General features: G+C 38.5%; 1 protein-coding gene across 1 annotated transcript; it reads left to right on the top strand.

Annotated features, from left to right (window-relative positions):
• Positions 1-1,870: 1,870 nt before the first annotated feature.
• Positions 1,871-9,492, top strand: LOC125704075 (glycine cleavage system H protein, mitochondrial-like). The gene is made up of 5 exons (XM_048969379.1): positions 1,871-2,058; positions 5,039-5,118; positions 7,279-7,342; positions 7,431-7,562; positions 8,973-9,492. Exons 1-5 carry the CDS (start codon positions 1,905-1,907, stop codon positions 9,068-9,070), a joined length of 528 nt encoding a protein of 175 aa, XP_048825336.1. The 5' UTR covers positions 1,871-1,904; the 3' UTR covers positions 9,071-9,492.
• The last annotated feature ends 4,437 nt before the right edge of the window (positions 9,493-13,929 follow it).

A 13,929-nucleotide genomic window follows, 5' to 3' on the forward strand; every position in this document is an offset into this window, starting at 1 on the left:
CAAGGAATTTACTTTGGTGGTTGGTGCCAGACATTAGGAGATAAAGGTGGGTTATATATATATATATATATATATATATATATATGTCTGAGAGAAATGTATACATATTTAAGAGAGTGCAAGCTTATACTATAGGCCACTTGTGAGTGACTGGTGTGTGTGTGCCCTGCGATGGGCTGGCCCCCCATCCTGGGTTGTTCCCTGCCTCGTGCCCATTGCTTCCGGGATAGGCTCTGGACCCCCCGCGACCCAGTAGGATAAGCGGTTTGGAAAATGGATGGATGGATGAGTTGTTATCATTATTTAAAAATTCCTTTTAACTTTTGTAGGGGTTTCTGTATGAGTATGCGTATTAAATTTGTGTCTCTAATGCTGTAATGTCTATGGGTATGTGTGTAAGTATTCTTATTGGGGTCTCTAACGCTGTGATGTGTATGTGTATGAGTATGCCTGTTGGTGCCTCTAAGGCTGTGATGTGTATGGATATGTGTATGAGTATGCCTGCTGGTGCCTCTAACGCTGTGATATGTATGTGTATGAGTATGCCTGTCGGTGCCTCTAAGGCTTTGATATGTATGATTATGAGTGCCTGCTGGTGCCTCTAAGGCTGTGATGTGTATGAGTATGCCTGTCGGTGCCTCCAACGGTGTGATGTGTATGAGTATGCCTGTCGGTGCCTCTAAGGCTGTGATGTGTATGAGTATGCCTGCTGGTGCCTCTAAGGCTGTGATGTGTATGAGTATGCCTGTCGGTGCCTCTAACGGTGTGATGTGTATGAGTATGCCTGTCGGTGCCTCTAAGGCTGTGATGTGTATGAGTATGCCTGTCGGTGCCTCTAAGGCTGTGATATGTATGTGTATGAGTGCCTGCTGGTGCCTCTAACGCTGTGATGTGTATGAGTATGCCTGTCGGTGCCTCTAACGGTGTGATGTGTATGAGTATGCCTGTTAGTGCCTCTAAGGCTGTGATGTGTATGAGTATGTCTGCTGGTGCCTCTAAGGCTGTGATGTGTATGTGTGTGAGTATACCTGTTGATGTCTCTAATGCTGTAATGTGTATGGGCATTTGTATGTCTTATCTGTGAATTTGGGCTGCTATGATGAAATGCCTTGCAATTCTTCTGCAAACAATTTCCAAATGGGGACAATTAAAGTATATCTATCTATGAATCTGGGGAATTATTACAAATTAAATGTGGTTTACGAAGTGCATTCAATGGCATTACAATATCACATTCTTCAAACTGCAATACTATTCAAACTTGTCATTAAACCGTATCAGGCACTGCAGCTCTCCTGCAGGGATTAGTTGATCGTCATTTTTGAGTTCACACTTCTTGGTATGTGCCGTCTTAGCCGCTGATCAGACCCCTTTCTCATCAGTCTGAATGGCACATGGACACCAAATGTTTCCGCTGTCCTGGCTCAACTTCAGGTTAAAACAATGCGGTCCTAGAACAGTACAGGTCAAGGCAAACCGTTTAGGGGAAGATGGATTGGGCGGCCCGTCATGTTTAATGATAGGAATATGGCTCTTCCACCTCCACTTGGTGTCGCCTTTTTGGGCGGGTAAATCTGTTGGGGATGAAGTTTTTCAGTTGCCCAGTGTTGCTAACTGGTTTACCTCACAAAACAGAAAAAACAAAAAAATCGCACTATTAATTTCCGTGTTGTTATCTTAGGATTCACCTTAAGACATAAATATACTCTGAACTCAGAATATTTCAAATGTACTATATCGTGCTGGCGATATGTACATGGACGTAGGCCCGTTAATTCCCAGTAAACTGATGAATGAATGATTTGCGAAGCGCGATTTACAGCGTGCTGCGAAGCTCATATTGACGTGCGCGCACTGCGCGTTCACATGAGCGCGCCCCACATTCCAATCCAGAACGAGCCAAGATGGCGGCGTGCGTTGGGCTGCGCTGCGTGCTACAAAGTTTCCCTTCAGCCTTGCCCTTGGTCTCCAGAACTATAGTAGCACCTTCATCCAGGCTGTTGTCCAAGACCCATCTTCATCCCCGAACACTGAGCACAGCCTCTCGCCTGGCTGCAGGTGAGCAGTTGCACCATTTGCCTTATCAAAGAGCTAGCTTTTTTAAATACCCCTGCACTTTTGCTCACTATATTTTATTTTCTTCCTCTAAAAAGTGAAAGAAGCTATCTGAAGTATTTAACAAATTGCGGACATGCTCGAAAGTTAGCTATGAAGCTGTCGTGTAGCTTGATGTTAACCTCAAGGACACCTGTCGTGAAACTGTCTGTTAATGACTATAATAAAGCATTTCTTCATGTATTTATTCTATACGTAATTTCGTACACTTTTTACTTTAAATTTATTAGGTAACTGTGTCACTGTCATTATTGTATAATTTGAATGAACAAGTGTGATCTGCTTACTAGTTTTAGAGAAAATAATCATCCCGTTCCTCTTGTTTGCGTAAAAGAGAAAGAATTTTGTCATCTTAGCAAAAAAAAAATGTTATGAATTGTCTAACAGTTGAAGTATTGTAGTTTACCATGTAGTTTACCATACCCGCCTTGGGATATTAGGTACCTGTATTGCCTGTATTGTGCTTAAAGAATCATTTGGGAGCTTAGTGATAACACTGACAACTATAAAGCACAGTTTTGAATGACATGATTTAGCTTTATATGGAGTAAGATCGCTGTCAAAAATAACTCGTAATAATGTACGTCAAATGTACGCTTCACAAGCGTAAATTACGCTTGCACTTCTGAAAAATACGCTTGCTTCTGAAATTTACGCTTGCGCTTCCGAAAATTACGCTTGCTTCTGAAATTTACGCTTGCGCTTCTGAAAATTACGCTTGCTTCTGAAATTTACGCTTGCGCTTCTGAAAATTACGAGTGGTTTCTCAAGCGTGAACAACCTGTCAAAAACCAAAAAAAAATCATTGGACATATAAGGCATTCTCTATCGAGGAAGAAACAATCGATTTTTGTTATTGTATACGCATGTGCCAGAAAGATGGAGAACCAACCAAACGCGCCGAATTCACAGCTATTTCTATTAGTTTACTTGTTGTTGCACAACACTTTTTCTCGGTGAACAGAATGTAAAAATATTAAGGTAAAGAATGTTATACTTTATTCATAGTAATTATAGTTGGTTATTATTTATAATGTGTTATTACTGTCTTAATTTCTGTCATTGCAGAAATGTGTATTTTGCATAGTATACAGAGATCTGGAATGTCTATGACATGTATTAAACTTTTTATGTTGTGTTGTATGCATATGTTTTTTTAAATTTATCTTTATTTTTGTTTGTAGATTCATTTAGCTGAAATTATTAATACAGCACAAAATTTGGTGAACTTTGGTCATGCTGGTGATTTTTGGTGAAAGTTGAGTCATCCTTTCCAAAATTCCAGAAGCGTCAACTCTGTGCAGGCTTTCTTTGACACGACTCCACTGAACTCTGTGTCCTTCTGCTTGTAGACCTGGTTGACAAGCCCAATTCCCTCATACGTCTAAAGATGGTTGCCTCACTAACACCTAATATATTTGCAATACAAGCCACTGAGAGTGGCATATCAGTTAGCAATCCAAGCAGTTCACTTGAAAACACAAAATTTGGACGACCACGACCCTCACACCCTTGCCTTACAAAGGCAACAAAGTCCTCCTGTGCAAGGCTTCTCTGCAGCTTTATTTGAAGGTCAGACAAAGTATTTATAATTTCAAACGGAATATCAAAAACTGTTGAAGCAGATGTCAATATAAACATTTCCTGATTTATGACATACAAGAAGTAGTCCAAATCCTGTTGTGGTTGATTTAAAATGGAAATTATACTGTGTCTGAGTCTGTCCAGCACTTGTGTCACCAATGATACCTGTTAAAGCAAATAACAAATAATTTTCAAAGCAAATATCAACAAAACTTAATAACTACTACATGCCCGTGAAGTGGTTTGTGCTCACTGAACCCTAAGCTGTATGAAAAATCTTATTCTTATGAAAACAAAATTAATTGTTAGCCATAGCTACAGTACACTGTTTATTATTTATCAGAAAATAACAGTGTGTACTTAAATGTCCATCTCATATACATGAGACTATTAACAACTTAGCCTGACACATTACTGGACAGCAGCAGTGACATACGTCTGCATAATAAATAATAACCAACTATAATTACTATGAATAAAGTATAACATTCTTTACCTTAATATTTTTACATTCTGTACACCGAGAAAAAGTGTTGTGCAACAACAAGTAAACTAATAGAAATAACTGTGAATTCGGCGCGTTTGGTTGATTCTCTATCTTTCTGGCACATGCGTATACAGTAACAAAAATCGATTGTTTCTTCCTCGATAGAGAATGCCTTGTACTTCCAATGACGGTTTTTGACAGGTTGTTCACGCTTGAGAAGCCACTCGTAATTTTCAGAAGCGCAAGCGTAAATTTCAGAAGCAAGCGTAATTTTCAGAAGCGCAAGCGTAAATTTCAGAAGCAAGCGTAATTTTCGGAAGCGCAAGCGTAAATTTCAGAAGCAAGCGTATTTTTCAGAAGCGCAAGCGTAATTTACGCTTGTGAAGCGTACATTTGACGTACATTATTACGAGTTATTTTTGACAGCGATCTTACTCCATAGCTTTAGCTCATGGCCATATTGGGAATGACCTAGTAGGATTTTGGAATAGTCACATTCTTGGTAGCATTGCCATAGTTTGTGAGAAAGTTGTTCATTTACAATGCGAATAACACTTGTCTGTAATGGAAAGGAAACACTCGAGTATACTGTGTTATGGTATGAATATTTGTCATCTTGAAAAAGATATTGATAACCAGGTTGCAGAGGAAGAGACACACCTTCAGGAACAATAGTCTTAGTTTTTCTGCTGCAGCCAGGAATATATTTTTCATGACTTTACTTTTTTTAAACATATCATTGGAGTTATTTCGTGATTTGTATATGCCTGATGCTCTGAAAATCACTCGCCAAGAAAAGGTTTGGCCACGTCACCGTTCCATATAGGCTTGTCATTTGCATTTTTTCTGCAGGTCTGAAGTTCACAGACAAACATGAGTGGGTGCGAGTCGAGGATAGAACTGGGATAGTTGGCATCAGCAATTTTGCTCAGGTCGGTATTTTGTTTCTTTAATTGCTGATGGTGTTTATGGTGTAATTAAATTGACCGATAACTGCTCTCAGACTTAAGGATGTGAGAACTACATTTGAAAATGGACGAGAAGTTTGTTCTGCGTAATGACCACCGGGGTGATGTCTGATGGGTTGTCAGTACATTGGAGAAGTTTGCATCTGCGGTTCCACTCTCAGGGTTGACTCAGCCTGCTGTTTATAATTGGTCACGTTTAAGTACATTCATCATTCATTAGCCAAAATAGTGGTTTCACTTTCAGATGTGCAGTGTGCAGCTAACCTCCTTTAATGTAAGGCGCTTGATGCTCCTTGAGAGAAAACCAGTCAAACCACAAGCCCTTCTCTGCTTCAGAGTACATGGTAAACGGAGGTGCTTTGCTTGATAGCTAGAAGACAGCCAGGGCAGTCTGTAATCAGGCTAATGATCAGAGTTGGGAGGAGCTGAGAAGAATCAGAAAGACTTTTGATGTACGGCATCGATATTACCAACAGTCTGGTTTAGTTGAAGCTAATTCCGCTAGAGTTTGATGCTAACATGACATGGAACCTTTCAAAAATGTGCTAGCAGAAATTAGCACATAAGTAAATCATGATGTACACCATGTGAACAGTAAATAACGTCTTTTTGGTTTTGTCACTGTTGCTCTCCAAACCACACCAGGCCTTAACATGCGTCTCCGAATGCGTCTCGACTGACGGCTTTTATACGGATCTCACATTCTTGCACCTTATTTAAATAAGCATGTAAATCACTTCTGTATGCAGAATCTGCCAAACAATAATAGAAGAAGAAATCAGGAGCTATTGGCACATTTCAGGATAAACAAACCGCCATAGATGTTTGTAATACTCATAATAATCAATGTGTTCTTTTATTTTTAAATAATCCCATAAAGGGTATTTTATTTCTTAATAAGGTTTATTTTCTATGTATAAACTCTAAATTGTATTTCGTAACAAAGTTGTGATTTTCAGTCGACAGTCATTATAAAATATTATTTCACATAATGCTAACGTGTTTTCGTAATTCAAACTATACTTCACAATAAAGTTCAGGTTTTCACGTTGTAGTCATGCATTTTTATACCGCATCAGCACAATACAAATGTGTTAAGGTCTTGCAGTACTTAGTTTAGTGCTGTCTCAAACAATTATTTTTTAAACTATTAATATAGCGATTATTTTTTAGATTATTCCACTAATCTAACAACAAATTTTTCGATTGATCTGATGATAAATTTATTGACAAGCAATTATTTTTAAGTCTTTTAATATAACACTTCACCTCCTTCGCCACAAATCTGAAATTCTCATTAACATTTCAGTTTATTAAAACATTTCTTAAACATTACAGCATTATTAACAAAAAAGGAAAATCTTAAGAGATTCAATAATATTTCTATGTTAGACTTAAGTTAATAATCACTGTAATAGTTTTTGCTTAATTATTTTAGTACACCAATTTGATTTGAAATAGATGCTAAAATATGGAATGATTTCACAACTAGAGAAACATGTTTTTAACAAACTCTAGCAAAGGTAGCTAATAGTTAAGCTTACTACAGTAAGCAAGGAACAATTTAGGCTACAGTGTGTAGCGTGTGTATCTTTGTATTGTAAATGAAATCCATGCCGCAGGTCCAATAAGTAAAATATTGTAGCTCTCGAGTGGCGAAGAGATCATCAGGTGGACAGTAAAGTTCAGTGATTAACAGACTGTTTTATTGCGCGATTCTTAAAAGGACAGCGTTAACGTGCTACCGAGGGGAAAAAGTACTTTCCCCTACAATAGGTTTGCTTATCACTTACACGTTGACGCGTTTTTATAATTGACATTGTCAATTCCGTCGAATAATCGTCCCAGCCCTTTTTAGGTTAATACGTTTCCATTCAAGGGCAAAGGGTTCAGTCTGTAGTGCATCATGTTTTTTTGCCAAATAATAATATTCCGAAAACGTTTCAACGAAGAGGTTCATTGTTTTGTCGAAATGCTGAATTATGTCTGAGTCGGAGCAAGTTAAGTTGACTCTGATGAGTCCTTTTGTATAAGATATTTTTGCTGGACTATATAATCAGTGTAATTTTGAGTAGAGGTGCAGGCCTGTTCCATTTTAATAATAATTATTGTACTGCATTCCAGGAGGCACTAGGAGATGTAGTGTACTGTGGGCTTCCAGAACCTGGGACCAAACTTAATCAAATGGGTGAGTTGTTCATTTAGAATTGAGAACATTTTCCATGCACCTTGAACTGTTTCACCAGTTGCATTCTCTTGTGTGTCCCGTATTTCAGATGAGTTTGGGGCCCTAGAAAGCGTGAAGGCTGCAAGTGAATTGTACTCTCCCCTTACGGGGGAAGTGACTGAAATCAACCAGGACCTGGCAGACAACCCGGGCCTTGTCAACAAATCCTGCTATAAGGACGGTGAGCTAATTCTTAAGCATCTTTCACAGTGTGTCAAAGATGAAGGAATTTAAAGGTGAACCGACACCCTAAATTCTCAGAGAAAACCAAAGGAGAAAATGAATAATCTTCATTAGGGCTGAACGATTTGGGGAAGGTATCTAAGCTCAATTTTTGTAATGGATATTGCGATTTCAATTTGATTTGCGATGTCAAGCATCAGTTTTTCCTGAGTGGTATTAGATTTAAAACATATGACTCAGCATTACCACACGAGTCACATTTTGATTGTGACTGGTCTATATTCTAATGCAAGGATGAAACTTAAAGGTATGAATTGCTTCCAAGATGTATTTATTACTTTTTTAAACCCTTGTGTACCTCGAATCTTTAATGACCTGGCATATATATATATATATATATATATATATATATATATATATATATATATATATATATATATATATATATATGTATATATATATATGTATATATATATGTGTGTGTAAAAATCAAGCCAATGAGTAACTGTGCAAACGTTTATTGGATACCTCATTCCTGAACACTAAGAAGAATTTCTAAACAAGCAGAACCTTTGACAGTGTCCTATAATATCGATGGTCATATTATTTGCTATGGGCACTGTCATTTATATGCCAATAAATGCCGGGTCACTAGCGACCCGAACATTGTAAAGTGATTGTATTTTTACACGCGCATTTTAAATGCTGCATTTGCAAACAACCCTTAAACTTTTTTTATCCTTAGTAAAGTAACAGCATTTCCTGAAAGTCCCATGTACATACGGGTTAAATTAAAAAAAAAAAACTGTTTTATGTTTGTTCTAATTTATCATAAAATGACTGTGTTAAGCTAAATAAAGTAATAATATAAATAAAACAATTCCAGTAAGAAAAAATACAACGATATGGGTCCTGTAGCTAATGCTGCTTGGACGCCTAAGAACAGGACGTCTCTGTAAACCATCGCTGACCATGAAGTCCGCAGGTAATTCACTTACAGCTCAGCAGCAGAGTTGACATTTTCTTTTGCTCCGCGACTGTTTTCATAGGGGGTTTCACATGTTAGCTGTTTGTGGTCGTATACGCAGTCACCTTGGGTCACTTCTGCTTGGTGAGCATGACAGGTACGCAGGGAGCTGGGTGAGAATCAGTGTCACACAAGGAGGATGGCACGAATTTGTAAAACTAACCTTGAGTTTTAAACCCTGGATCAGACGAGCCATATAATGCACATGCTAAACTGCAGCCTTTGTGATTTGCTAATTGTGTTTCGTCAAATCGCGATTTCAATTTGAAATTGATAAATCGTTCAGCCCTAATGTTCACTAATGGACACCTGTGCCAAGATGGCCCTATTTTGCGAAATATCACCAGCATGGATTTTTTTGTGTTCTGATTTCTTTTGTAGGCTGGCTGATCAAGATGACTATTGACAAGCCGTCGGAGTTAGATGCCCTAATGGATGAGGCAGCCTATGAGAGATATATAAAATCAATTGAAAACTAGGAGCACCGGTGGAGTCTGTTGTATTTCTAACAGTAACGATGCTTGTAAGTCTTGCACTAATCCTCACCCTATTTTAACCTCTTATCACATCAGCGATGGGAACTTTCCTTTGTGGAAAACTCCAAAATAAATTCTGGGGTTTTTGTAGCTGGGTTGCCACGTATGTTATTTTTTTTGTGGATTAGTTTCAGAGAACAAAAAGTGTAAAACCTTAGAGGTTTAACAAGCGTCAAAAATAGTTTGTAGGAAGTTATGTGGGATGGAAACTGGAAGTCCCCAAATTTTCCTTGGGTCTTTCCCATAGAGAAGAAGCCTGAGACATTTCCAAAATGTTCAGAGGTTCTACTGGAGCTGGAGAAAGCCGTATTCTGGCATGTTAGACTGTAATGGCTGGGATAATAAAGAAGTGTCTTTATTTCAAAGTGCATCGTGTTGTGTTTGTTTGGGCTGGATCAGCTGGGGAAAGCAGCCCACAACTAGCTAGGATGGCGCAATTTCAAGTACCATCTTCCTCAGAACTATTTTCATACCCTTGCAAACCTGACGGGTGAGAATGTCTACAGTTCTGGTTAACAGTAACCTTGACACATGCAGACACAATTGCACACTGTGGGCAACCCAGCGATGCCATTTGTGCTGCTCACTGAGTCACTGTGCCTTTTACAGTCTCCTCATGGTCTCAGGTTTTCGTTTGTTTAAGAAAGTAAAGGTTGAAAAAAAATACTGTGAGACAGCACCTCACCGGCTTGAAAACGGCAACACCTGACATGTATGTACCTGTAGGTTTTTTTCTTCCTTCGGGTTTCTCTTCGACAGGGAAGATCACAGAAACTGTCAGCTTCTAGGTTTGTGCAGTCAGACCGTAGAAGATAAATCTTATTCGTAACATACACGCATGTTGGATGATTGATGTTATTTTAATTGATTTGGTTTGTCTCTCATACTGTATGTAGTATAATGAAATGCTTAACCATCACTTTGCTAGGTGCTCTACTACAGTTATAGTAGAAGCTTGACACCCAATATCACTTTGCCTGACATGCAGTTTGCTAAAGGATTCTTTTTAAGAAGGGCTCTGGCGAAGTCAGTTATTATGGTGTTTGTGATGTTTAGTTAAAACGCATTCAAATCGTTTAGTGATTTATAAAATTCCATACACCTGGAGAACAACAAAAACTGGAACGTACTGTGCGTTTCTTTCGTCCGCGAGTGCGTGACATTCGGGAGGATTTTGCTAAATGTACAGTCCCTTGCTCACAATTCAAACGATTCATTGATATTTACTGCCACCTTGTGGTCAGAAATGCTCATTCTCTATTTTGCGAAGAGATGCATTTTGTTAGTGAAAAGTTAACTTGTATGGGTAATACGCGAACGCGAGCAGTGAATATTGGAGGTGCAGCCACTAAAGATCCAGACGACGTCTAACCTCAGAAATATAAGTACTTCGTATAATAAAGGAAAAATATTTACAACGACTTTCTTCCTCAGAACTATTTTCATGCCCTTGCAAACCTGACGGGTGAGAATGTCTACTGTTCTGGTTAAACAATTATTTATTGCTGAAAAACAAATACAGCCTTTGTCACACTCAAGTTTGCCTTAAATACAGGCCGATATACCATACAAAAGCTGCGCGCGCACAACAACAAAAGCAATGAAACTAGACGTATGGGTCTGCGTTTTACATACGCCGTTGCAAACATCTTTTACAAGAATGAAATTATATTACAATTGGTTTGTTATGCACATGTGTTGCAGATTTTGCAGATCACCTCCCATGGAAGGTCCATTTAATCTCTCCGCACTCATAGTCGTGGTAATACAAAAGAATCGTCGCAGCTGTATAAAATAAATATATAAATCACTTTATAATATTGGATGTATGCCCTAGCAATACAGTTTAGCAAAGGGTTACAACAATAACATCATCAAAGCGATTAGCCCGACACAGAAGAGTACCGCCTGTGTGGTTGCTAATTTATAAATGCACTTCCTGACAGTACTAATCAATGGCATGCCACACTCCTCCACACAACACAGTATAGTCCGTTTTTAAAGTTTCATATAATTATTCCACCCATCAGTGGAGCAGTGGATTTGTCAGGGCTTCATAGAACGTCATATATCTTTTTTTGAGACTGTTGCTAAGGATTAGCCGTTAAGGGCTTGTTTATACATTTTCTTTTTTTTTTTAAAAAAAGCAATGTTTATTACTAAATCAAAAATACATTGCATGAGGTGGGATAAAACAGGACCCACCATCACGAAGCAGGATTAGCAGCTGGTAAGGTAGTCTGGGGTAGATGTACTGTAAGGTAATGAATGATATGGAGAATGATCGCTGTTGATAACAAACCTGACCTTTTTAAGTACCATAGGCCTGTGTTATTTTTGCACGTGCATTTTAACTTAGCTAACATGTTGATGCATTATTGATGGAAACAACTGGGTGCCGTCCTTTTTTTTATTTGTACTTAAGTTGGACAGTCATTGTTTGAAAAGCATCAAGAGATTTGCGGAAAACGTGGGAGTGCTACTTGGTGTAGCAACCAATAATGCAAAAGGACATAAACCATCAATCACCTCCCACAATTACATCCACGACACTGATAAACTGGTTCTTAATTCAATTCGACATTAAAGTGCAGGGTCTTAGGAAATAAAGTGGCTTTGCTACTGCAGAAGATGACATTTAATGGAAAAATGGTAGTTTTATAGATTTCATGGCACAGTTTTAAGGCCAGTTGTTTAGTCTATTTATCAACTACTTACCCTGTTCAGGGTCGCAGGAGCTCTGGATCTGAACATAGGCAGCCTACAGTGGTACAGTCTGCAAAGGATGCCAGTTTTGTTACAAACAAAATGAGAGGAGACTGAAAAGACTATACTAAGGACAGCTGGGATGGGAATCAGGACAGGATTGACGCGGCTCAGACCACTGCCAGTGCAGGGCAGCCGAGTCTGAGTCCAGAAAACACAAGTTCAGTTTTCCATGAATCTGAATTCAAAAACCATAAATTGAAAAGTAAACAAATAATTAAAATAATCACCACCAAAAAATACTTTCAGTTTAGAAAGAAATGATTTGTCAAACACAAAGTATCAGAAATACATCTCCATTGTATCCTGTAGTAATTATTAATTCCATTCTAATGTTACTATATTCTGCTGAATACATTTTAAATTCGTTCTGGAGCCAAAGATGCATAAACCAAGTAAGACCACATAACTACTGCAGGGGGCTGAACACTGACCCTGTGATCTGATCCCAAACTTCCCTTCACAGTCTTACGCAGAAACTCTTTATGGTTTATGTATGTCAAACGGATACAGGGACATGAGTTAACTCCATGGGTGCATGCACCAATGTTGAAAAAACACAGTCTTATATATATATATATATAAATATATATATATATATATATATATATATATATATATATATATATATATATATATATATATATATATATATATGTGTGTGTGTGTGTGTGTGTGTGTGTGTGTGTGTGTGTGTGTGTGTGTGTGTGTGCGGGGTGGGGTGGGGTTAGAGCTCCATAAAGGCTGCAGACAGGCGCTATGGAAGGTTTTTGAGTAACGAGTATTTGACCCCCAGTTGCAATAGAGTAAAAATGTATCTGAGTGCCTGAAAAGACAGAATCCATTCCAGGCCTGTAGCCAGAGATGCATTTTGATAAGTCCACTTGGTATACTTTGCTGATCGGGGGGGGGCTGCATGGATTTCCCGACCAGAGGGCTGAAGATAATTTTGAGCGTTGAGGAGATTTTAAAGGCTTAATTAGAGAATTGTGACAATGGCATTACCGGAATTAAAATGGTGCCAGTTGTAATTGCACGGTTTTGAATACCCGCTTCCAAAAAGACTGGCAAAGAAGCTCTATGTTCGGTTTATCTCCTAAAACAGAAACTGGCATAAAATGGCACCTTACTCAGACTTGTTGTACCACACAATCAGTACCGGCTCCAGGACAAAATCATTATGTTCATCTGAAATTAGTGAGGGGGTATGATCCCCACAGGTATGTCACAGTCATGGGCTGATTGCCTTCCACCTGGGGGGGCACATTATTAATCTGAGGGTGCTATGCACCCCCATGAACCTTAGTAAACCCAGCGCACAATCAAATCCAGTACAAAATGTCATTATGAATCACATTTCAGAGTGAGGTGTGGGCTGGTCTTTTACATAATAAAATAGCTAACATCTGAAAACACTAACAAAGTTTGGAGTTTCTAAAGAGCTACGTAAACATGGGCTTCAGGAACTGGCATACAGCTGCTACTGACACAGAGGAATAATTTATTAATTTCAGGAATCAAACACTGCCATAATTCTATGGAGGTTTAACATGAAGAGCTTCTGCATGTGTTTGTGAATATTTAGATGATTAATAAAAAGCTAAACCGGTAAAAATTATTCTCAGAGATTCATATCCTAGAAAGTGCAGCCCTAAAATCTCTGTATAAAGTAATTTGCTATACAAGGGAATCTGCCCCTTTCAAGAGGCTGCAATTTAAACTGTAAGCTAATATTTCAGTCTGATGGAAAATATCACTTAGTCTTCCTGTTGGGGTCTCAAAGTAAATTATCAAAGGTTTCTTCGATATCTGATGGGTTATTGCCAGGAAAATTACATTATGTTATATTTTTATGGTGATTGTCCGAATCGGTTTGAATGTTCGGCGAAATGTGATAGTTGAAGAGTTGGAGCCAAAGAAATTCTCAGTCTGACTTAAGGAGCAGCACTGAACTTTCAGTTACAATGGTAAGGCTGTGCACCGTAATGTTATCACCTGCTGGCGGTTCTCCAGTTTTGAAGGAACTTTACACATCA

Source organism: Brienomyrus brachyistius, chromosome 11 (assembly GCF_023856365.1).
Source record: "Brienomyrus brachyistius isolate T26 chromosome 11, BBRACH_0.4, whole genome shotgun sequence".
Taxonomy (NCBI): Eukaryota; Metazoa; Chordata; class Actinopteri; order Osteoglossiformes; family Mormyridae; genus Brienomyrus; species Brienomyrus brachyistius.

What these genes read in the sequence shown, in the direction of transcription:
- LOC125704075 (XM_048969379.1), top strand. Translation starts at nt 1,905, where the DNA reads ATGGCGGCGTGCGTTGGGCTGCGCTGCGTGCTACAAAGTTTCCCTTCA. An exon ending in AGCCTCTCGCCTGGCTGCAG is followed by an intron (nt 2,059 to 5,038) that starts GTGAGCAGTTGC and finishes TTTTTTCTGCAG; the next exon opens with GTCTGAAGTTCACAGACAAA. An exon ending in CAAATCCTGCTATAAGGACG is followed by an intron (nt 7,563 to 8,972) that starts GTGAGCTAATTC and finishes TTTCTTTTGTAG; the next exon opens with GCTGGCTGATCAAGATGACT.